Raw genomic sequence first — 26,347 nt, forward strand, 5'->3', positions numbered from 1 at the left:
TATGTATAAAAATGATTATCAATCTCATTGTTGAAATCTATTATTTCTCGGAACGGGTACCTAATTCAGTACTTTTATAGGTACCGACCGATTTCCGTCGGTACTACAGAGTAGGCCTACCGATTCACGTAAAATCAAGTGGTACCATGTTTCGGTACCTAAACGTATCATTGTGACACTAAGGGAGTGGAAGAGTGGGCGATTTTTTATGCTGGACATGAACACAGCATTGCACGCACAAGAGGGTAATGGCGTCAGTAGCCGCTGGTAAAGTCAACAAAGGATGGCCGATGAAAGTGCTCAAAAATATGGCTCCACTTTTCCGAATGCGATGCAAATTATGCTTGCTGTAATATTTGTGATGCGAAGTGCAAGGCCAGTGAAGAACACCTAGTTAATCACAAGATTTTTCTCAAGGCTAAGGAGTGCACAATTTTAGACAGCCTCAGATCTACGGCTACAACTCCTGCATTTGGCACCGTTAGTACGTCTGCATCCGTTAGCATCTCGTCGTCTGCAGGTTTTAATTTGTGCATTATTCCGAAAAAACACTGCATAGTCAGTTAAGAGTTTTCATGTTCAAGAAATATTTGAGACAACTGAGATATTACAATACAAACAGCTGGATGTTGTTTTGATATATTCAAGGTTATATATTGAGAAATAAATATGTTAAATTAAACATTTGTGAGATATTATTATAAAACAAACTAGCATTTATTACCACATAGACACATACAAAAGTAACGAAAACTGGTACCATTGAGTACCAATATCAATTCCCAGGTTCAATATCGGTTCAGATGTGAAATGTCGGAGGAGGACTGTGGGTCGGACCAAAGCGCAGACAAGAGCTCGGTAGCCGCATCTTAGTACTTCCTTGTTTATTCAAAAAATATCCAAAACGTAACAAAAACACTGCAGGGATGAATCATAAGTACAGTCCAAAACTTACATGAACTCTGCAGGTCACTTAAGGCAAAAACGTAGCAAAAACGTAGCATAGTCTCCAAACGAAGCATAGACAAAGCATAGACATGGTAGGGAACGGGGTAGTAAAAGAACCAACCAGCGAGGAACTAAGCAAACAGAACAACTAATATACACAGAGCACAGAGAGGGGAACAAAAGGCAGGTAATCAAAGAAACAGGGAACAGGTGTGACATGGACGCAGGGAGACAGAGGGAGCAGGTGAACCTAATAAGACTAAGACATGAGGAAAGGGACTGATTAACAAAACAGTGAAACAGACCTAAACGAAAACTACAGACCAAGATAAAACAAAATCAAGAATAAACATGAACTAAAGGAAACTGAGAACTGGAGGTAGCACAACAACCTAAGATCTAAGGACTAGCAAAATAAACCATAAATCCAAAAATGTCACTCCATGACATTACCCCCCCTTCAAGGTCGGATTCCAGACGACCACTTGAAGACCAAAACAATAGTTCAAAACAACCCGACCAGGGCGGGCGGAGGGGGCCCCGGAAGGAGGGCAAGAGTCCAAAACACAAACCACCGAAACAGGGCGGGCGGAGGGGGGCCTTGGGAGGAGGGACAGAGTCCAAAACAAAAATAACTCCCAATAAACAAAACAACAAAACCAAAGTCCATAATCTCCAGGGGAGCCTAACAAAATCCAGGAGGCCGATGATCAGGGGGCCCGCGATGACGTAGCCAGCGAAGTGGTTGATGATCCGGAGGCCACCTGCGACGAAGCAGCCAGCGAAGTGGTTGATGATCCGGAGGCCACCTGCGACGAAGCAGCCAGCGAAGTGGTTGATGATCCGGAGGCCGCCTGCGACGAAGCAGCCGGCGAAGTGGCTGATGATCCGGAGGCCGCCTGCGACGAAGCAGCTGGCGAAGTGGCTGATGATCCGGAGGCCGCCTGCGACGAAGCAGCCGGCGAAGTGGCTGATGATCCGGAGGCCGCCTGCGACGAAGCAGCCGGCGAGGATGCAGGCGCCTCGGAGGTCTGTGGCGAGGATGCAGGCGCCTCGGAGGTCTGAGGCGAGGATGGAGGCGCCTCGGAGGTCTGAGGCGAGGATGCAGGCAAAGAGTCAGGCAAAGAGTCAGGCAAAGAGTCAGGCAAAGAGTCAGGCAAAGAGTCAGGCAAAGAGTCAGGCAAAGAGTCAGGCAAAGAGTCAGGCAAAGTCAAAAAGTCAGTCCATATTTCCAGTAACACCCCCCAGAGGAAACTGAGCAGGTGCTCAGGACCAGGTCTTGGAGACAGCCCATCCATGGGCTCCACCGAAGCATGGTGTGGGAATGGAGGCAGCCCGCACACGGGCTCCTCCGTGTCATGACGAGGCTCTGTAGACCCGGCGGCGGCCGGCTGAGGCTCTGTAGACCCGGCGGCGGCCGGCTGAGGCTCTGTAGACCCGGCGGCGGCCGGCTGAGGCTCTGTAGACCCGGCGGCGGCCGGCTGAGGCTCTGTAGACCCGGCGGCGGCCGGCTGAGGCTCTGTAGATCCGGCGGCGGCCGGCTGAGGCTCTGTAGATCCGGCGGCGGCCGGCTGAGGCTCTGTAGGCTTAGCTGCATGCTGTGAGTCCAGAGGCATGGCTGCCTTAACGGCCACGAGAAGAGGATCGAAGGGACCTCCAGTGGAGGGTGGAGCTGGAGCGTCTAGCCATCCCTCTGCAAGAAACTCATCTAGTAAGATAGTGTGCACGTCAACCAGATCCTGAGGATTGATAGTCAAGTGAGGAATACACTCTAGGCAACGTGACTTCATAAGTTCCTTTTTGATCTCCTGCAACCCGGCCTGAACCCATGGCGGAGCAGGAGGTCGTACTGACGACCGGAGACCAGCAGAGGGCATGACAAGCTCAGGTGCTGCTGCTACTGAAGCTGTGGACGTGACGAGCTCAGGCGCTGCTGCTGCGGCCGTGACGAGCTCAGGCGCTGTTGTTGCTGCAGCTGTGGACGTGACGAGCTCAGGCGTTGCTGCTACTGAAGCTGTGGACTGCTTGCGGCGCCAGCGACATCTCCGACGAGGTGTGGCAGGCTCCAAACTGGGAGAGTGGACTGCAGGCAACTCTGGCTCCGAAAACGAGGAGGAAAAGCAGACTGGAGCCAGTAACTTACTCCAGGGATGAGGAGAGGGTCTGTGGCGCAGCGGACCGGTACCCGGAAGAGGCCTAGCCAGTCTTGTGCCCCAAAACGGTGACCGCTGCTCTCTCTCCTCTGCAGCCTGACGTGCGCTCTTCTCCGCGGCACGTCAGAAGTACTCAAACAAAGTAATCCTCTCATTGTCTGCTTGGTCCATCTGTTGGCTGGTTCGTAATGTCGGAGGAGGACTGTGGGTCGGACCAAAGCGCAGACAAGAGCTCGGTAGCCGCATCTCAGTACTTCCTTGTTTATTCAAAAAATATCCAAAACGTAACAAAAACACTGCAGGGATGAATCATAAGTACAGTCCAAAACTTACATGAACTCTGCAGGTCACTTAAGGCAAAAACGTAGCAAAAACGTAGCATAGTCTCCAAACGAAGCATAGACAAAGCATAGACATGGTAGGGAACGGGGTAGTAAAAGAACCAACCAGCGAGGAACTAAGCAAACAGAACAACTAATATACACAGAGCACAGAGAGGGGAACAAAAGGCAGGTAATCAAAGAAACAGGGAACAGGTGTGACATGGACGCAGGGAGACAGAGGGAGCAGGTGAACCTAATAAGACTAAGACATGAGGAAAGGGACTGATTAACAAAACAGTGAAACAGACCTAAATGAAAACTACAGACCAAGATAAAACAGAATCAAGAATAAACATGAACTAAAGGAAACCGAGAACTGGAGGTAGCACAACAACCTAAGATCTAAGGACTAGCAAAAGAAACCATAAAGTCCAAAAATGTCACTCCATGACATGAAAGGTACCCATCCATAATTATTTCCTTAATAGTCTTAAATCTATCTAAATCCATCATATGGGTAACTCTTTTAATTGTTGGTCAGCCATAACTGAATATGTTACAAAGAGAAATGAATGAGATTTATATATTATGAAACTGTATTTACTCTCAGAATTACAATATTGACCATTAAATTGAAAAATTTGAATTGGAACTCCAAGCTGGTCCTCTTTGCTCCACCTGCTGCTACCCTCTTATGGCACCAGCCTCCAAATGTTTAGGTGGGTTCTTCACTTGGACTTTGTTACCAATTTGACAACATTATGAAAAGTATTCTTGCAACACAATCTGGGTTCTGGTCTTTACCACAGGGGCATGAAGGCAAGCAAACAAAGCTTGTTGGAATTTTAAAGATTAGATAGTGAACAAAAACAAAGATCATGGTGAATCAAAGAATTACACAATAAAATTAAACAAGAGGATCAGTTTTGATAAATCCCATGTGTCTCAGTTCTTGATACAGTGTCTTTCATATTCTGTCAGCCTATCTCTCTCTGACACTTTTGTGAGTTAGCATTCAGATGTCATCAGGTTCTGATCGCAAAGACCTGTGTTTGACACGTCACATTAGATAATCATTAAAAAAATTTGACTGGGCTATTTCCTTTAAAACCCTTGTTTACATTTTTTTGAGAAGAGCTTGTTCCTAAACATAAAATATTGAACATTGGCCGGAGGCAGTGTAATCCTTCAAGGCTGCCAATATCTACTACTGTACTCTAAGTAGGAAAAGATATGTTTGACTATATTTCACATGCTTACTGAGCTCTAAACTTGCCGAATAAGATCACTCACATGCATCATTGATATAAAGGATGTTTGTCATAACAGCTTCATAATCATTGTAGCTTGACACTCTAAGGAGCACCCATTAGTGGTCTAAAAAAATATGTGATCTCAGCTCAAGGTCATGATAAAGGCCTTCTGCGTGTAAAATGTGTTCAAAAAGTCAGATACTACTTTGTTTAAAAGGGGCTGAAATGAGATTCATCTCTAGGGATGCTGGACTCATCCTTAGACATGGTGAGGAGCTCAATTATCAAGGGTGGGTTGTGTGTGTTTTGGGGGGGGCAGTTGGGGTAGCTCCTGGTGCTTGTCTCTTTGGCACAGATCCAGAAGATGCACCATCATATTGACTTAATCAGAACAAGGGAATGTAGCATGATGGTAGCTGAATGCTGTTAGAGTTCCACCACTCAGCTCTGCATATACTGTTTTTATTTTGGTGTGATGTGCCACCAGTTCTTTTGTATTGTAAGAAACTATGCGAGACTAAAATATTCGGGGAGTATAGCTGAATATAACCTATAATAATAAAGCTACAGTTTCACTAAACCTTCATGCAGTTGCATCACTTGAAAATCATGGTAAAAATGCTTCTAATTTGATGAAAAAGCTTGAAGTAGTAGTTTGTAGATTGACTTTACATTATGTACTAGATTTATTTCTCATTTTAATTAGGTAATATTGGCCCATTTATATAGTCATCTTATGGTTTATTTATTGCTTATTTGGTCACAAGTGTTTACAAATAAACAAGCTTTGGTGATATTCATATTTGTGGAAAATACATAAATGTTTTATTAAAATAACATGGTTTTATCCCATATGGTCGCTCCTTGCTAACTGAACTAAACAATGATGTGCTGACCTGCTTATTTATTTTAGACTTAGGGAGGTGCAAGTATTTCTTGTCACACCTTGTATGTTATATGTACAGGAATGCTGGGCTGCAATGGTTTCATGGGCTCATCCCAGAACTACAGCACCCTGCTGCTGGAGGAGGAGGCTGGGCGTCTGTATGTGGGAGGCAGAGGAGCGTTATATGCGCTGAACACCTCCAACATCTCCACATCTGCAAACCTCACTGTAAGTGTGTAATGCAAGCCAAAATAAGGACCTCTTCTTTTCTTTGTTAGAAAAAAAACAGCAAAACTAATTTAATGAGAGAAGAGAGAAAAGGACTGAAAGAGAAGAAACTAATAATAGCCTTAAGCAGACAGTCTGAGTAAATCCTGTTGTGTTCCTCCGGCTTTTACGGATATTGGCTTAAGTGCACCAAGAATTTATTTAAGGCTTTAGTTGATTTAGAACTCAGTGAAGCAGTCAGAAAATATTGTGTGCTGTACTTCTCTATTTTCTCTTCCTGTTTATATCAGACATTCACACCATTGTTTTCCATCATTTATCTCGCTACCTTTCCTGTCTGTCTATGGAGCCTATTAATCAATTTCTGTGCCTTTTATTTACTGGTTTAATGAAGTCATCCTTGTTACACCCTACTGTTTCCAGATTGATTGGAATACCACCCCTGAACAGAAGAAGCAGTGTTTGAACAAAGGCAGAAACAATCAGGTATACGCTTTCAGCCATTCTTAAACTCTTTTTTAATTTTCTTTCCAAATAGGTCTGTTTTTATGTGGGTATTGTTTTTTAAGACCAACTGCCATGTAGTTTTCTTTCTCTGAAATCTGTATTCATTAACTACAGCCTGAACATTTTAAATTAATTTATGTCAGAGTTTTTTTTCAGCTAAAAACCACCATGGATTGGACTTTGTGTTGAAAAGGCTAAATAACCAGTTTTTCTCTGTTCTCTGCAGACAGAATGTTACAACCACATCCGCTTTCTGCAGCGTTACAATGAAACTCACCTGTACGTCTGTGGAACAAATGCCTTCAGACCTCTCTGTGCTTATATAGTAAGACTTACTGTAGTTTACTGGAACATACAATGTTGTGCAAAATTTAAACTACCATTCATTTCTTTAGACTTTTCTTCTAAGCAGCCAGATGTACTTAAAATGATGTGAACTTGATCAATACAGATGAATTTCAGAAATTTGAACATCTTAAAAATTTTGATCAAACCCCCAAAGTTCAGTTTTTCAGAAAATTAGAAGGGAGCATTTGCCTATGATTTTATAAGGTATAAGGTAACATTTTGTGTTTAAAAACATTTTTATAATTCTTATGTCATATTCTGATTTTCTGAGAAGTTTTGGGTTATCATTAGTTATAATCCAATATCATCAAAATCAACAAAAATAAAGGTTTTAAATAGATCACTTGTGCTGTACATCCATAGTAGATTTAAATCTCTGAAATCATTTACTGAATTAAATGTTATTCTGATTTATTGAGATGCATTGAGATGTACCTGTAGTTCTCCAGACCTTCTGAACGTTTACATAAACAGAATCTGAAATGTATTTCAGAAATAGGAAAACTAGATTCAGCAAATACCAGATTCATTATCTGCTGTATTTGTAACAAACAAGAACATTCCTCTGAAAAGGGTTGGGCATCGGCTTGGCAGAAAGTCCAAGAAAGACCTGAGAACATATGGCTCCTTGGAAGCAAAAGAAAAGTTTAGACTTGTGTTTCAATAAAAAGAAATTATATTTTTATCTCAGGCTACAGAAGGATTTAACTTCTCGTCTGGTTTTGAGGAGGGAAGAGACAGATGTCCATATGACCCAGCGAAGGGATACACCGGCCTCCTCATTGGTACGTCTGCATAACTTGTTCTTTATCCGTTCTACGAACCCTGAAATGAAATGACCAAAGGTACATATGCAGATGTGGGATGTGATTCAATCCAGCTGAGATAAATCCTGATTAGTAAACTGACAAAAAGAGGACATTAATGTTTAACATTCAAAGTATTGTTGATTTATGGTGGACATCATGGTCAACCAAGAAGGCTTCAGAAAGGTAATATTTGGTGCTACAGAGTTATTTTGTGTTAAATTCCAAAATTTAGTAGAAACTCTGATTAGCACACAACGTTCCAAAAATTTACATTTTCTATCACTTGTTTCTTAGTTACCAGTTGGTTTTCTTCTGCTAGATCAGTGGTTTGCTTTGAGGGTCTGAATTTTATTAACTTTGCTGCAAAGTTTAAAATGTTGCCCCATCACAGTAAACAATGGCAGACAATTTGAGCTAAAGAAATTTGTATTTTAATGTTTAGTAACATTAATAGCTGCTGTTTTATGCTGGTTGCAGTTATATTCTGATTATGTTCTTAAATAAGGTTTTAAAAAATTCTAAAGAAAACAATGCAACAAGAGGAAATAACTACAAAATGGAACAGGTAAAATGTTAAAAACTAAAATACCATTGACTTTTTAAGAACCACAAAAACAGAATAGTTATTGTATATATATTTGCATAAATTTTACAATGAGATTGCTTATGTCTACTGGCAAACCTGGCAATAGCAGAATTTAAGTTAAATAAAGTTAAATATGTGAATATATGTTGAAAACCTTGCAAAAAAGCAACATTTACAAATAATCTGGAACAGATAAGTGTTTTATGACAAACAAGTAAACATAAAATTAGCTTTTTTAGCATAGACAAGGAGTGCAACATGTAAAACTGTATTTGTAGTCTCTGGTGTACTGCCTATCTGCTGGATAAAGAAACATGTTGCATGTTTTCATTTGAGAAAATGCTAATTTAGTTATTTAGGTTTCTTTGATGATGTTAATTGCTTTTAAACACATTCCCAAAATAACAGTTCTTGGTACAACAGAAATAGGTTTAGCTATGCAGGTAATATGTTAGTAACATTTATTGGCACACAGAAAGAAAAAATGGTTAAAAAGATTTTATTCTGACAATTTGATTTCTGTTTCCAATCATTCTGTCTTATTAATTGAATCACATTTTGCTTTTTAGACTTTTAATTTCTAAGTGATGTGCTTTTAATCTTATTGCCTCTTCATATTTGTTTTGGTTTAATTGTATGGCCTAATATAATGTTTATTTACATTCAGAATTGTAAGTTCCAACACAAAAAGTGAGTTGCATATTTTTAATGGTTGATGTCTTAATTTACTCGTTTCTGAACCTATCGTCCTACAACACATTTCTGATGGGTTACTCAGATGGTGAGATGTTCACGGCCTCCCAGTATGAGTTTCGAAGCTCGCCAGACATCCGCAGAAATTTCCCCTTCCCCACTCTTAGGACGGAGGAAGCCCCCACCCGCTGGCTTCTTGGTGAATAAACAATAATCTATAAAAATGCTACAAATTGTTTTTGCATGCTAAATATCTGTGGTAAGACGATTTTTATTAAGTTCCTTGCAAAAGTCTTCACCCTTGAACTTATGTATCATAATTATTCAATGGATCAACCATAATACATGGTTTTTAAAAAATAGTTAAAAGTGTGGTTAGTATGCATGTTCACACCCATTTCTCTGACACCCCTAAATAAAATACAGGGTAGTGGCAGCATCATGTAGTGGGGATGTTTTGTAGCTGAATCCTGGAAAACAATCTAGTGGCTGCAGATGACTTGAGCCTAAGGTGATGGTTCACTGTCTAGCGGAACGAAGACCTTAAACATGCACCCAGAGCATGGAATGGTTAAGATCAGATCAAATTAATGTGTTAAAAATAGTGAATCTTCAGGACTTGTGACCTTTAAAGAGCCTTTCAAATGATTTGTTTTGGAAATGCGCAAATTTCAAAGCACAAGTAATTTTTTCCCAAAAATAGTGTTAAATAAATTAATTTTGGGAAACGTGGCATGTGTGGGTGAAATTAACAATAAAGTTTAATCATCTATATTAAATACGATTAATATATTTATCTAAAATTGTAAAATTGCAAATTGTACCACACTATGTTCATGCAAAATAATATTTATTCACATTTTCATTAAATTAATTATGAAATATAAAAATATGAATAGCAAATATCCATGTTCTTCACTACAAGTGTTGTGTGCATTAGTAGCATTTTAGTGCTATTTGCAATACAGAAACTAAATAAAGAAAGCAAAATGTATGATAATAGAAGGGAAAAAAGCTTAGCCAGAAACAAAAATCATCTACTGCACCATTAAATATAAACATTATGGCAAAGTACTAATGGTTAACAACACCTAACTGTAAACATTAACCAGATAAAGTGTGCAAACGTTTTGTTGTGCCACTCATTTTTTCATTGCCGAGCAAGGAGCACGTTGAGAGAAGATGGACTTGGCCGAACTCCTTCTCCCTCCCGCTGCATGCAGCCTGCATCGGCATCACACACAGGTCACAAACAGTGCCACATGTGTCTGCCGCCATGACATGTGACAAAACAAACAGTGAGCAATGAGCATGGATGCTATATGCTCATACCTACACCCCCTATCTGTTTCCGTATTTAGTCGCTTTAGTAAAATAATTTAATTTAAGATAAATAAAATTGAAAAAGTAGCATTATAAGCATCCAAAGTAGTAAAAAACAAGGAACGGCTCTTGCCAACGTTCAGAAGAATCTAATCGTTTGTGAACGTCACATCAATAGTTAGAATGGCCCAGTCAAAGTCCAGACCTAAATCAAGACACAGATACTTTCATCTGATGTGTAACGCTGCTAAAGATATACCCCAAAAGGCATGCAGCTGTAGTAATAAATGGCTTTACAAATTATCAACTCAAGAGGTGGCTAAATATAAATGTTCACCAAACATTTTAGGGGTTTATTTATAAAAAAGCATGAATCCTTTATCTTTGACCTCACAAACTTGAACCATTTGGTGTTGATCTCTAGTAGATTTAATGCAGAAATTGAGATTGCACTATAAAAGTTGTGAAAATGTTCAAAGAGTGTGAATACTTTTGCAAGACACTGTAGAAGTTTGTTAATTTACAGTTAACAGATACATTTTACCTAGAGGAAAAAAAAGAGATAGTCAAAGCTCCATCTTCAGTTTCCAAGGAGACACTTTTCAGGCTTCTAATGGGTTTGTGTTTGTACATATGGATTTGTGTGTACAGAGGCAGACTTCGTGGGCTCTGTGCTGCTGAAGGAGAGCATCAACAGCTCCATAGGCGACGATGACAAGATTTACTTCTTCTTCACTGAGAGAAGCCAGGAGCAGATCGCTTATCCGAGCCAGACAAAGGTGTCTCGGGTCGCTCGGGTCTGCAAGGTCAGAGAGCACACCGAGCAAATCATGAGTAAAGATATTCATGTTAGTGGTTTCCCTGAAATGCTAAACAAAAACAGAATTACCAGCAGCGTCACAGAGAGAAATGAAGGAGGAAAGATGCCAGCCAACTAAGTGCAAAAATCACATGATTATTTATCTAGTTATGCCAGTAATTCAGGGTGAAATGAGCTGCCACTCTGCTAACAATCATGTCCACATTAAATAAAGTAGCAGTTGGATGTCTCTAATTGCAGCAACTCTTTCTGTTCTACTGTTTCTAGGCAAACATAAAAACCTGTAAACTTATACCTCCAAAAGCAGACCCTCGCCTTCTTTTTAATCACCAAATCACAATCTTCCTGTCTCTACATGCCCTCCTCTCACTTCTTTTGAGATGTGATCCACCTTTGTCTGTTCCCTGCAATTGTTTGTACCTCTCCATGCTTCAGAGTGCTTTTATGTTGAAATTGCAGTTTCATCGATCGAAGATGTGACTAAGTTACTCAGCTGGTGATAGAGCTTGATTTCTTATTGTTAAAACCTGAAGAAAGGAAAATATGAAGCATAAAAGAGTAGAAAAAACCTATTGAACAGCCACTTTGGAACATTCAGTTAGAGGATGATAATGCAAATCACTCAGAGCAGGAGAATATCCAGTAGATTTTATTATCAAAACCAAAATGAACCTTGTTAAAGGGGTAGTAGAAGAAGTTAGAGGATTTTATTCCATCACCCTTTTTCTTTGTAAAGGCAAAAAGTCAGTCAGTCATCAGTCATGAACTTTGCAACCATTGCATGCAGTCACAAGATAGTCAGGTTCTGAGTTATGCAGTGATTCATGCCTTGTGGACAGAAATCCTACCATCTTTCAGTTCTTCATACTGTATGTTGCTCAGTTTTTGTCACTCTCAAATGTTTAACAGTTAACAGAAAAAAGATAACCTGAGTAAATTCAAATGGAAGTTCTCAAACAGTGATTTTATTTATTAATTCAATATAGCGATCCAAACCAACCTAACCTTATGTAAGAAAGTAATTTCTACCTAAACCTAATACCTGGATGTATCACCCTTGTCTGCAACATGGGTCCTGAAGCAGCCAAGCAGCCCCCAGACAATCACATTGTATGATGTTCTTTTTCTGAAATGCTATATTAGTTTTATGTCAAATGTAGCAGGACACAAGCATCTTCCAACCAATTCCCATTTTTTTCATCAGTCTACAGTATATTGTCCCAAAGGTCTAGGGATCATGAATAAAGTTTTGGGGAAATGTGAGACCAGCCGTTTTGTTCGCTTTGGTCAGCATTTGTTTTGCCCTTGGGGCTCTCCTCTGGATGCCATTGTTGTGCAGTCGTTTTCTTGTTGAATTATGAACACTGAACTAAAACGAGGCAAATAAAGGCCTGCAGTGCTTCAGATGATCTTTTGGTGACCTACTGGCCGATCTCTCCTAGGAATGTTTACTCAGGTTAACTACAAAATTTATTGGATGATCTGAAAAATGTAGGTGTGACAACAAAGAAAAAAAAACAATTCTGGAAGAGTGGAAATACTTTTTGTGGCATGGTAATAGGAATGAGTGTTATAGGATTTGGTGTTTATGAAGGTCAACATTTATTATCCTGCAATGTTATGTGTTTAAAAACAATAAGGTTCAAACTTATTTTCAGATTGAGCTGTATACTTTGAATAGGCCATTGGAACACATTCTTTTAAAGGTCTGCTGCTGAGATTTAGATCATTTTTATATTGATAACCCAGTTTTGGGAACAAGCTTTAGCTGTCAGACGACTTCAATGGCTTCACATTTGACTTTGGAAATCTTTGGTGTACATGGAAGTTCATAGTCAACTCAACGACTGCAAGGTGCATTGGCATTTCATTTGCAAAACAAGCCCAAATCATCAGTCTCCCACCACTGTGTTTGACAATTGGTGTTTGTCCAAATGTGCTGTGTTTGGTTATCTCAGAACATACTGTGTTACATTAAGGCTAAACGTCTCTCTACTGGTCTTATTTGTCCTTAAGATGTTGCTCTGAAAGTCGTTGGGATTATTCAGATACAGCTTTGCAAAGTTTTGCTGCTGTACTTTTTTTGAGAGATGGAGACAACCCTTCCAAGCAAGCCATAGTTGCAAAACAGAAGCTTTATCTTTGGGGCAAAACTGATTATGCAACAAATTACATTTTCAAGCATTTTACAAGATTTTAAAAAATCTCCAATATTTATTTAGTGTTCACTTCCAGATCCAAAAATAAGCATTGCAGTGACAAGGCTCAGACTTCCCTCTTTAATTTGCTTCCTTGGAGCTGCAGAGTTGTCAGAATAGTAGAGAAAGTAATCAGTCAGTCTGAACTAGGCCACAGCAGCACATGCAGATACCGAGCCAGTCCCCAGTCAGACAAGACGCTGGTTGCAGGAAGATCTACAGATAGAGAAGGCCAGCTTTTGCCTCTGGCCTGTAACCACTGAGGAGTTGCTTTTTCTGAGCTGTCTAACCAGTTGTGAGGTTAACCCTAACCATGTTTCAACTAAAATTGGGTCATATCACATGAATTTAGGGTACATACACTGACCCAAAGCCAGAAATCACTGCAATAGCAAAACCATTATGGTACCCCGGTCATTTGGATGTTCCATATATATTCAGCGAGACCTAAGAAGCTTTATTCAGTGCAATTTCGTTACAGTGCAAAGCACATCATCTTTCCCACAGGCACATTTCAGTGCTGCAATTTTTGACTCTTTCTCCCTCCTTGTGTTTTGATTGACATAAATTGTAATCTGCCAGTGCATCCCCTAAGCTCTGTACACAATACTAACCTAGAATCATCTCTGTATAAAATGCTTATTTTCTCAGGATCATCCATGACCATGCTTTGTTAGCAACTCATGACCATTTTTTTTTTTTACAAAAAAAGACTGAACTGTCTTTATCTTTTCATGATAAAGTCATACAGTTAATATTGATGAAAGTAGGTTTATATTTCAGATGTGTGGTATGTTGATTTTCAATACTTTGCCATTTAGTGTGGGAGGCTGAGACAGGCAGTGCTGTTTGATGAATGGCAGATGTCTCCAAACACAGAAAGATGAGGCCGTAAGACCCAGACAAACAGAAAAAGGAGCCTCTATCTCTTTATTTAACTCAAAAATAGTGCACTAAATGACTGTTTTACCGCAATACCTTTTTACATTGTGGATGAAATGCAATTAGAGAAAATGCAGCTGTCACAGTTTGAGCTATAAGATCTACCTCCACTTTTGTAAGACTTGACACTTGTTACTCCTTTGTTTTAGGCCTGCAACTAATAATTATTTTGCTAATCGATTAATCTGTCAACAATTTTTTTGATTAATTGACGAATAATCAGATAGTAATAGATGCTTAATAGGGCATTTTTAACAGAATTTGAACCAGGTGACGTTAAAGCTATGAAACTTGAGGAGTTCTGGATAAAGCATACTTACATACAAAAAATACATACAAAAAAGAAGGATTTTCATCATAAATGCAAATGGTATTTACATTTTGTGTACACCTTTGGCCTAAGTACTGCTCTGGGTGGGTTGTACTTTCAGCAAATGGTCTATATGTAAAGCCTATATACTCCAGTTAACGATTATTCGATTACTAAATTAGTTGACGATTGTTTCAATCACGATTAATCCAATTAATTGTTTCAGAACTACTTTCTTTATATATCTGCAGTCATGTGTATATGACCTGTTCAGTCAGACATAGAACAGATTCAGATCCTGTTTTGGAAGCTCTAAAGTATAGAGCTACCATGGTGTGGATAGAAGTGCAAGAGCAACCCAATAAATTAGAATATCATCGAAAAGTTGGTTGATTTCAGTGCTTGAATTAAAAAAGGGAAGCCCATACATGATGTGGATTATTTGCACATAGACTAGGTTGATACAATTTAAGAGTATGTTTAAAGTAATTCTGATAATTATGGCTTACAGCTAATGAAAACCCCAAATTCAGTTTTTCAGTAAATTAAAATATTTCATGGCCGCGGCCCGACGCGGTCCATGGCGTCACGGTAGAGTGCGAGACCCATATACAGAGGCCTCAGTCTTAGGTTTGAGTCCTGACCCCGGAGACCTAAATGCATGTCTTCCTCCTCTCTCCACCCACTTCCTGTCTGCCTACTTTGAAAAAATAAGAAAAATAAAGGCCACCATTGCTGCAAAAAAAACAATCTAAATATTTCAGAGGACCAACAAAAAAAGGATTTTAAATGCGGAAATAACAGCCTACGCGAATCTCTGTAGGTTTTTGGTCAGGCCAATTTATTGTCCATTCGGCCACAGTAACATGGTGAATAAAAAATCATTGGTACTTTTGGTAATGTGAACTGGTGCTAAGTTCTGCTGAAAAATTAAATCATAATCTCCATAGAGTTTGTCAGCAGATAGAAGCATGAATTGGTCTATCATTTCGTGTTAGCTGATGGTTCTGACTCTGTAATTGATAAAACACAGTGGACCTACACCATCAAACGGCATGGGTCCTTAGATCATCACCAACCGTTAAAATGCCACACTAGAAATAAAGTTGCTTGGAATCTGTTTATCTCTGCTATGAAATACAAAATAGTCTTTCATCTGAAAAGAGCATTTTGATCCACTGAGCAACAGTACTGATCTTTTTATCCTCAGCCCAGTTAAGACGCTTCTGATAATGTTTATAAGTCAGATGTGGTTTAAAACAAGGAATTCAACAGTTATGGTCTATGTCCAGGATGTGTCTATGTGTGGTGGCTTTTGAGGCTTTGACTCCAGCCACAAGTGAATCTCCCCCAAAATATTGAATGGGCTTTGCTTCATAATCTTCTCAAGGTTGCAGATTCTACCCTGTTTTCCTTATTTCTTCCACTCAACTTTCCAATAATCTGCTTGGATTCAGCACTCTGAACAACCAGCTTCTTTTCCAGTAATGTTTTTTGGCTTACCTGCCTTGTGAAGGAGTCAGGGACTGTATACAGGACAACTGTCAAGTCAGGGGTCTTCCCCTGTCAGGTTTTCTGGTTGTAATAAACCTTAAATGCAGAGACAACATAGAAAGAATCATGGTGCAATGAAAAATTTTAACAAACTCAAAAACCAGCCTGAAAGCAACAGGGGACTACAGCAACAGAGGATCTGATGCTGATTGAGAAAACTTAACTGTTTCTGCTGGGAAGGTTGATGATTGTTGGAGTGTTACACAGGTGAGGAACAGCTGCGGGAGTACAGCAAGCTGGTGAACTGAGAAAAGGTGCTACCAGAATATGAGTCGACACTAAAAATAACCAGGAATGTAGAACACTGGAAACTAACACACATATCACCACAAATAGACCAAAATGCTAAGTTAAAGTCATACAGATAGACATCCAACCGATTATGAAACCTCCATCATGCTATAGGTCATAATGTGGCCACGGCATAACATCTCTATTAAAATTCTTTTTTTTAATTGGTCTTATGTGATATTAAATTTTTTGGAGAATTGTAGGGTTTTCATTAGCTGTAAGGTATTTTGATGAACATAAAAATAATTGAAATATATCAGTGTGTGTAATAAATCCATACGTTTGAGTTTAACCTTTTAATAGAATATTCTTGTTCATTGATCTATCTGATAGTGTCATAATATTGGGTATACTTTTGACCCACATGCACATCACCCGGAGACTTAAACAAGTTTAACAGTTTATTGAAACTGGCAAAAGAGCGAATAGTAAGATCCAAGGGAGTTCCAGACTTCAGATAGTGATTCACTGCGAGGACAGGGAAGATCAGATGAGCGGAGTAAATATTAAAGGAGACTGAGAAATGATTCAAAGTGCTGAGGCTTACTGGTTCTGATAAGGAGCCCGGTATAGGAGGAAGGTCTTTCAAAGCCTGAAGTGGTTCTATGTGAACTTAGCAGGTGATCTTACGTTGGAGGGCAGACAAGGTTTGTTCGTGGGTGAGCCAAGCAGAAACCAGTTGTTTGTTCTGATCAGCAGGAGGGAAACCCATGAGTCCAGGAGGTGTCTGGAAATGGTGTCTAGGTAGAAGCTTAGAGGTAACCTTGGACAAATAAACCCCCACATAGGATGATACTCAGGCTACGACTGATCAGCAACCATCTTCTTATGCTCCTGTTGATGAGCTCAGATTGAGTGCAGCTGTGCTGCATGAGCTGCTCAGTTCCACCCTCATGGAAACCTGAGGTTCAGGGAGATTGGAGAAAAAAACAACACAGAACCACAATACAGATCCCTGAAACATAGTGGTGATTGGGTAGTTGCAAGGCAGCTAACACTTTTATCTAGTCAATCTATTCCCTAATTTGTCCACTGTCTCCTCTGTCTGTAGAATGACTGGGGTGGCCAGAGGACTCTGCAGCGGAAGTGGACCACCTTCCTCAAAGCCAGAATGGTGTGTTCAGTCCCAGAATATGAGCTGCACCTCAATATTCTCCGTGACATGTTTGTCCTGCAGGGGAGAGATGTGCAAAGCAGCATTTTCTATGGTGTCTTTGGTTTGGAATGGTAAGAGTTCATATTTGTATGTATAAGTTCAAATCACTGAGAATGGGAGAATTCTGATACAGAAAACCTAACAACATAAACATCCACAGTTATGCTTATGCAGGAAACTGTTTAAGGAATAAATCTCTTGCCTAGTTTCCATTTCATGCATCCATTGTCCCCCATCAACAACCCAGAGGTTGCACATGTAGCTGCAGCTTAGGTAGATATAGACACAACGGGCCCCCACAGGCAGATCCTGCGCCTCCGCACCTACACAAAACATCCCAACAATTTCATTTTTTTGTTGTTGACATTGGCATTGCCCACCACTATCCTAGAGCGAAAGAAACATCGAAACACCCAGACCAACACACTGGTGCAGCCCAAATGGCATCAAGCCCATTGGCGCCCCCTTTCACAAACCATACCACAGAGATGTCTCAGACATTCTCACATGCCCAGCCACTAGACCAGACAATCCACTTCATCTTCGACTGTGAACAGCCAGCTGGCGAGATTGCCATGCCACCCTGCAAGACCCATTTCCTCAGAGTCAAGCCACAAACCTTGTATATGAGCCAACACAGCCACCCCCTTCCCAAGCCCTAACCAGCGTCTCCACACCAGGGACCCCATACTGTGCGAGACCTACCTCCACACCACACTAGCCTGAACAGCACCTCACTCAACGACATGCAGCAGCACAACCAGACCCGCAGATAAAAAAAATTAATAAAACAAAGAAAAGGTACCATAACACCAACTCATCTCTAAGTAAGAGCCTGGCCTCTGTTCAACCTCTAGTATCCAAGATCTTTTTCTTTCTTATTTCTCATGATGATAGAAACCATATATCTATTTTTGACTAATCATCCAAGATTCAGCCACAGAAAGAGTGGAAACTAAGACATTCCCTCTATTTTCAGTAACCAATCAACTTGCTCAGGGTGACAGATCTTTCACATAGGACAGGCCACCAGTTCATCACAGGACCAAAACAAACCATCTTGTTTTCAAGTACCAACGGAATACATCAAAACTTTACACTGACAACTAGTCAAAATCAACCATCTGAAAAATTCGGTAGGAATTAATATTGTTTTTTTTTTTTTGCAAGTTAGTTTTGGATAAATGGTCATAAAATGGTGTATGCGATTCAAAAAAGATTTATTGCTAATTGAAAGGCAGCCAAAGTTAGCGACAACGAAATGGTGGTGGAAATGCTTTATTTCTTTTCTTTCTTCCTTTTCTTTCTCCCCAAAAAATGTACATCAGCTCAAGTGTGGGAGAATGAGTAAGCCCCTGAGCAACACTGGTCACCGGTTTTGAAGTTTGAAGACTGACTCAGATTTCACTTCATTCTCTTTTTTGTCACATGAACGCTTTTGATGACTGACATGGGCACACAATGGATTTAAGAATCTGCTGCAGACCCTTTCTTCCCCCTCTTACACCCTCAGTTTAATAATCTCCCCTTTAGGGCGTCAGACTAGGAGACACCTGGTTTGTGGTTACCAGTTTCTGTTCTTGTCCTTTCACAGGTGTGGCACCAAAAACCACAAATGGATCAGTTTTGTTTATGACTCAGCTGAAATTAGTTACTTTAGTAACTTAGTAACTTCAAGTTTAGTAACTTCAAATCTGGTGTTGAGAACAAATGGTTACTCCCGGTGTGGGTGATGGGACTAGATACTAGTAACAAATTGGGAAACTTGCATCAACTGTTTCTTTTCATGATAGAGAAGACCTTTCATCATGGCTGCAAGTTTTTGGATAACTCTTTACTAATATTTGTCTTGTCACTGAAGATCTGTGCTGTCTTTGAAAATGGATCTCTGAGGCGGCAGCTTCTTCTTAGATCTCTCAGCGTTTATTCAACTCTGAATCATCAATGCTGACGGGTGTCCTCTGGACATGTCTTTGGGGTGTTGGATTATATTTCAGGAAAAATATCAAAGCATCTGCCATCTGCCAATACGCCTTCTCAGATGTGCGCAGAGTGTTTGAAGGACCATACATGGAGATGCAGGATTCAAAATGGAGGGAATACACAGGAAAGGTTCCGGAGCCAAGACCTGGATCAGTAAGATACATGTCTTAATTCTCCCCATATGAGAGATTTTGTCACCCTTCTGTAGGTAAACATTGGTATTATGATTTTCCCTACAGTGTATAACAGACCTACATAGGTCCCAGGGCATAAACTCCTCTCGAGACCTCCCAGACAGCGTCCTCACATTCGCCAGGAGGCACCCGCTGATGGCTAAGCAGGTGCACCCAATAGGCCTGCGGACACTCATGTTCAAAAGGAGCGTCAACTACGTCAAGATAGGTGTGCACAAGGAGCCGGCGCTGGATGGAAACCTTTACACTGTCTTGTTTCTGGGAACAGGTGAAGTTCATTCACCTCCTAACAGTGAATGCTTCTAATCTTCACCATCATAGTTTAATACGTGTTTCTTGCCTTGTAGATAATGGGTGGTTGCACAGAGCTGTGGAAGTCGATGGAGAGATGCATATTATAGAGGAGCTGCAGATGTTTGCCAAACCACAGCCAATAGAGAGCATGGTGATATCTTCAGTACAGGTAAATATAGATAAAGTGTTGGGCAAATGTTTTTAGTCATCTCCCTTTTCTTTATGTTTTCTTTCTTTTCAGGTAGCCAGAATCTTTTGTGATATTTAAAGCAGTTTTGATCAGTGGTTCTCAGGTCTTTTAAAAGTTTCAGTTTAACTCTGAGTGCTTCTAAACCCGCATTGCACAATATAGTGTCATTGTTAAGTACAACATTAGTAAAGATGAGCCAAAGTCAAAACAATATACAAAGAAATATCTGAAGTGTGGCTGGCATTTGTTTAAAGCCCCTTTAAATCCAATACACCTAAATAAAATCCAGCACAACCAACTGCTCACATAGGTAGTAAACTGAGCCCACCTGTGTGTAATCTATTGTCAATATAAACATAGCTAATTTCATGTTGGCAAGAAGAAAAGTGTTACAAGTCACATTTAAAATTGGCATCAAACCATGTAGGGGACACAGCAGACATGTGGGAGATGATGTTCTGGTCTGATAAACTGACACTGCACATCACGCTGAACACATTTTATTCCACATGGAATAAAATGTGATAGAGGCTGCAAAACACTTGAGACTAGGGCAGATGTTCCCCTTTCAGTATAACACAGACCCTAAAACATACAGCCAGAGCTACAGTTGAATACTTCATGTGTGGAATGGCCTAGTCAAAGTCTAAACCTCCTACACATTAAAAATGTGTACAGGTTTAGCATTAGATGTATATTAGTTGATAAAATGCTATCCATAAAATATTGCTCATTATTTGTAAATTATTCTGTAATTTGAGAATGGTAAATGACCTGTAATTGTTTAGGTTACAATTTATCTAGTCTGAGGATTCCAAAGCGCTTCAAACTACAATCAGTCATCCATCCATTCATACACACACTGACAGTGGTGGACTACATTGTAGCCACAGCTGCCATGGGGCACACTGACAGAAGTGAAGCATTGCAACAAGTTTAACCTTCAGATTAAACAGAGATGCATCAACTGTTTTCTTTTGTTCGCCAGAGGAGCATCTACATCGGCTCCCACTCTGGAGTGATCCAGGTACCAATGTCAACTTGTCAGAGATACACTTCTTGTTATGAGTGCGTATTTGCCAGAGACCCCTTCTGCGGCTGGGACGGAAGAGCGTGTGTGGAAATATCGTCACGTTCGCAGAGGTGAGGCAACTAGGACACAAAAGCACCTATATATGCACAGTTTTTTATAGAGGTGCACACAGAAAATAGAGGTCACACTCCTAAAATAAACCAGATTAAACATACACTCACTGGCTGCTTTATTAGGTACACCTGTCCAACTGCTCTTTAACGCAAATTTCTAATCAGCCAATTACATGCCAGCAACTCAATGCATTTAGGCATGTAGACATGGTCAAGATGATCTGCTTCAGTTCAAACCGAGCATCAGAATGGGGAAGAAAGGTGATTTAAGTGACTTTGAACGTGGCATGGTTGTTGGTGCCAGACGGGCTGGTCTGAGTATTTCAGAAATTGCTGATCTACTGGGATTTTCACGCACTACCATCTCTAGGCTTGACAAAGAATGGTCTGAAAAAGAGAAAATATCCAGTGATCGGCAGTTCTGTGGGCGCAAATGCCTTGTTGATGCCAGAGGTCAGAGGAGAATGGCCACACTGGTTCGAGGTGATAGAAAGGCAAGAGTAACTCAAATAACCACTCGTTACAACCAAGGCATGCAGAAGAGTATCTCTGAACGCACAACACGTCGAACCACGATTCGCACAGGCTCACCAAAACTGGACAATAGAAGATTGGAAAAACGTTGCCTGGTCTGATGAGTCTCGATTTCTACTGCGACATTCGGATGGTAGTGTCAGAATTTGGCGTCAACAACCTGAAAGCATGAATCCATCCTGCCTTGTATCAACGGTTCAGGCTGGTGGTGGTGGTGTAATGGTGTGGGGGATATTTTCTTGGCACACTTTGGGCCCCTTAGTACCAACTGAGCATTGTGTCAACGCCACAGCCTACCTGAGTATTGTTCCTGACCATGTCCATCCCTTTATGACCACAGTGTACCCATCTTCTGATGGTTACTTCCAGCAGGATAATGCGCCATGTCATAAAGCCCGAATCATCTCAGACTAGTTTCTTGAACATGACAATGTGTTCACTGGACTGAAATGGGCTCCACAGTCACCAGATCTCCATCTAATAAAGCACCTTTGGGATGTGGTGGAACGGGAGATTCGCATCATGGATGTACAGCCAACAAATCTGCAGCATCTGTGTGATGCTATCATGTCAATATGGACCAAACTCTCTGAGGAATGTTTCCAGTACCCTGTTGAATCTATGCCACGAAGGATTAAGGCAGTTCCTGAGGCAAAAGCTGGTCCAACCCGGTACTAGCAAGGTGTACCTAATAAAGTGGCCAGTGAGTATGCGTTGAAAATACGGCCTTTATTTTTCATCCACTGCCTTCACATTTCTAGCTGTTGACTCTGCTTATTGAGCTCTATATTCCTTCCAAGTGCTTTTTAGTTTGCAACATAAACTGAAGAAACAGCAATATTTTTAAATTATACGAACTAAACTTAAACACTGTAAATGCTATAAATCGGTTTATATGTCCTCCCTCTGTCCCAACATCAACATCAAACCATTGTTAATTATTTATACAGCTTCTTCTCCTTCAAGATAATTTATGTGAAAGCAGGTGTAAGACAATGTGGCTGACCTGGATTTTATGTTCCATCAGCCCCATGTAACTCAGCAGGGGCTTCAGCAGAGATGGGTTTAAATGTCTGGATAAAAAATTAGTCTCCAGAAGAGAAAACATATAGGTATGAATGCAGTGGGTGGAGTATATGATTAGGAATATATTATTAACATTAGAAATCAAAAACATCAACATTAGTTTGTTGAAGTCTGTTTTAGGTTATATATTATTTGTTTTAGGGTAAAGAATGTGTTGATTTTGTAAAACCTGGAGTTCCGAAAATTAAAAACTAAAGAAAAATCATAATGTGATAAAAAATAAAATACAATTATAATAAATATGTTTATATATTCATGTCGGCCTGGGTTTAGGCAGCTCATTGAAGCCAGACAATGCCATTTGTCACACTGGGTTGCTCTGTATTTTCAGTGTCTCTCTGTAAAGTAACCTCAGTTGTCTTGATATACAGTGTCAAATACCAGTGACTCAGCCATAAACCATCCATCTATCCATCCATCCATCATCTACTGTATATCTGCTTCTCCATAAGGAGTTGGGTGGGTAGGTGGGTGTGTAGGGGTATAGGGGGGCTGCTGCCCAGCTGTTGCATTCATTGGATGACAGATGGGGTACACCCTGCCACACACAGGACAAACATGTGTGTCATACGGACAAACTCATATCTAAGGGCAATTTAGAGTAACAATAATCTAAATAAATCTAACAGCTATGTTTTCCATGCAGAATAAACTCAGGCACGGGCTTCTAAACCGCTAACTGCAGCGCCACTGTGCAGCCAGCCATAAATCATCAGAATCATAAAGTGTAAAGCCCTCCAAAACAAACACACATACAGTGTGCTCAGTCCTCAATTTGGGACTGCCTCTCCTCATTCACTCTGCGTCGGTGAGCAGCAGACATCTTAATCTCTATTACTGCAGCAGACAGTTCTGCCTCTCATGTGGATTTGTTTTACTCATGACGGCTGCTGGAACACAAACAGCACAAAGAACTGAATATTAATGAAACCTCCTTCAGATAACAGTGTAATTGTCCCTATCTGGTTTCTAAAGCACATATTTCTGTTAATCTTTTATAAAGTGGATTGAACAGTCTGTAGTTTGGTATTGAGAGTAGAGATGGAGCTTGAAGAAATTTACTCACCCACTATTTTATATTAAAGTGAGTAAAGTGTCCAAGTTTGTAGGTTCCTTCTGCCAGGAGATTGCAGGAAGCTCCAGCACTGCAAAATGTACTCCAGCATGGAAACACTAGCAAAAATATTGCTGCAGGAGCTTTGGTTTAGATAATAAGTCTAAATGTCAGAAAGTTATTCAGTTTTTTATTTATATAGCACCAATTCACATGTTGTCTCAAGGCACTTCACAACAGTCAGGTACATACATTCCAATTAATCCTAACCATCCTAACACCTTTCTTCCCCAAGTTATCTGTTATAAGGGATCTTAGTCACGGCAAAGGTTTTGGTAGTGACAGATTGACTGCATTTTCTAAATTGTCATTGTATTTTTTTAAAAATGCATATAGATTAATTGCAAGTAGCTTTTAAAATGTTAGCAGTAGTTTGTATTTATTTCTTACAAAAAACATAATTTTTATTTTTCCCTGGAACACAATGATCAGTTAACCTCATATTAGTATCATCATACCATAATCAGAAATGAAGCTGTGAAAGAGTCATGTCAGTCAGACATTTTCTACCACTTATTCCATAGTGGGTCACGGGGGAAGCTGGTGCCTATCTCCAGCAGTCTATGGGTGAGAGGCGGGGTACACCCTGGACAGGTCACCAGTCCATCGCAGGGCAACACACAAACAACCACACACACACTCATTCATACAGCTAAGGGCAATTTAGAGTGACCAATTAACCTAACAGGCATGTCTTTGGACTGTGGGAGGAAGCCAGAGTACCTGGTGAGAACCCACGCATGCACGGGGAGAACATGCAAACTCCATGCAGAAAGACCCCCGGCTGGGAATCTAACCCAGGACCTTGTTGCTGCAAGGCAACAGTGCTACCAACTGCACCACCGTGCAGCCCCATACTCTGTGAAAGAGTACGTCTGAAATCACTCCACTAATCAAATTAACACACTGATTGCTATAAAAGAGGAGCATATATGCCTGAAACTGGTATCTTCTTGTTTTAACTCCAAGAAACCATATGCATACTGGTCTTGCCAATTGATTTAAAAACCTCAAAGGTTTTAAAATTTTGTCACAAACTTAAAATATTTGATTGATATTTTGTTTTATAGACTAACACACAACACTCATTACTTTAAAGGGTAATATTCATAGATTTTATTTTTTTTTTACAAGCAAAAGTCTGAAAAGTCTGCAATCCATTTGTAGTTTGTTTTGTAGGTTGCTTTTCTCTGATACCCCTAAATGAAATCCAGTGCAACCAACTGCCTTTAGTCCTTATCTAATTAGAGTCAGCCTGTGTGTAATTTAATATCTGCATAAATACAGCTTTTCTGGATAAACACAGCCAAGATGCTGACAATAACTCTGAAGGAGCTGCTGAGATTCTCAGCTCCAGTGGGTACATTTTTGACAAGATGAGTATTGGCCACAAATCAGGGCCTTATGTAAGAGTTGTAAGACTAAATCATTTTTGAAAGATAGCCATTAAAGGTTTTCTCGTCAGGTGAAACCAAAATGGAACATTTTGGCCTACATACAAAACTCTGTGTGAGAACATCTATCAATGGACATCAATTTGAATATACCATCCTCATGGTGAAACACTGTGGTGGCAGCTTTATACTAAGGGGATCCTTTTCCTTTGCCAGGAAACGTTTTAGATGATGGATTCAATAGTGCTACCTGGGATGCTCAACACTTGGGATATTGTTTTATAGCCTAACTCTTCAAAGTTTTCACATCTTTCTTCCTGACCTGTCTGGTGTGTTCTTTGGTCTTCATGATGCTGTTTGTTCTCTAATGTTCTCTAACAAAGCTCTAAGCCCTTTATGTAACAGCTGCATTTATACCGTTGGTAAATTACACACATAATAGACTCTATTTACTAATTAGGTAACTTCTGAAGGCAGGTGGTTCCACTAGATTTTATTCCAGGGTATCAGAGTAAAGGAGGGTAAAACAATACACACACAAATACATAGAGTTTTATTTAGAAAAAGTCAAATACACTGAAGTGTGTGGTTCTGAAGTGAAAAGAGGGAAAAAAGGTTTACATAGGGATAATTATGCAAAGCACTGTATGCAGCTATGTTTCCAGAATAGTTCTAAACATATTTTTGCTATTTTGTTTATAACTTTCTGTTGTAGCCTAACTTTCTCAGCTCTGGAAGAGCTGTTTTAAATCTCATCTAGTCTGTTGTGTCATAATGAAGCTAAATTTTTTTTTTAGGTCAAACTTAACGCAGGACATCTCTAGAGGAACCAGAGGCTGTAAGGAGAATTTAGGAAATGGTATGTCCTACAACACACACACACCTTCAGTTATTATAAATTCATTATTCAGCAGACCCTACTTTAATTTTCAAAAAGTTCAATACTTCATTTGCCTCCTGCACCTCTTTGATCAGTTTTCCTAATTTTTTCACACTCAGATTAAGGGGTTAAAATAGTCTTTCTTACTCTGCCTGAAAAAAACTCAAGCAGTTAGCATTTGTGGAAGGATTTCATTAGGTGCAC

General features: G+C 40.1%; 1 protein-coding gene across 2 annotated transcripts in view; it reads left to right on the forward strand.

Annotated features, from left to right (window-relative positions):
• The window catches only part of sema4gb (sema domain, immunoglobulin domain (Ig), transmembrane domain (TM) and short cytoplasmic domain, (semaphorin) 4Gb), a 56,795-nt gene that overhangs the window by 25,568 nt on the left and 4,880 nt on the right, over positions 1-26,347 (forward strand). Inside the window, exons 3-14 of one of the 2 annotated variants that reach the window (XM_047377985.1) lie at positions 5,643-5,791; positions 6,215-6,277; positions 6,525-6,623; positions 7,338-7,431; positions 8,820-8,933; positions 10,709-10,863; positions 17,224-17,399; positions 19,326-19,464; positions 19,551-19,773; positions 19,853-19,968; positions 20,978-21,132; positions 26,061-26,122. In XM_047377985.1, coding sequence (XP_047233941.1) covers positions 5,643-5,791; positions 6,215-6,277; positions 6,525-6,623; positions 7,338-7,431; positions 8,820-8,933; positions 10,709-10,863; positions 17,224-17,399; positions 19,326-19,464; positions 19,551-19,773; positions 19,853-19,968; positions 20,978-21,132; positions 26,061-26,122 — 1,545 coding nt within the window. The remainder of the gene's footprint in view (positions 1-5,642; positions 5,792-6,214; positions 6,278-6,524; positions 6,624-7,337; positions 7,432-8,819; positions 8,934-10,708; positions 10,864-17,223; positions 17,400-19,325; positions 19,465-19,550; positions 19,774-19,852; positions 19,969-20,977; positions 21,133-26,060; positions 26,123-26,347) is intronic. The other variant, XM_047377986.1, reaches the window with a different exon arrangement.

Source organism: Girardinichthys multiradiatus, chromosome 10 (assembly GCF_021462225.1).
Source record: "Girardinichthys multiradiatus isolate DD_20200921_A chromosome 10, DD_fGirMul_XY1, whole genome shotgun sequence".
NCBI lineage: Eukaryota > Metazoa > Chordata > Actinopteri > Cyprinodontiformes > Goodeidae > Girardinichthys > Girardinichthys multiradiatus.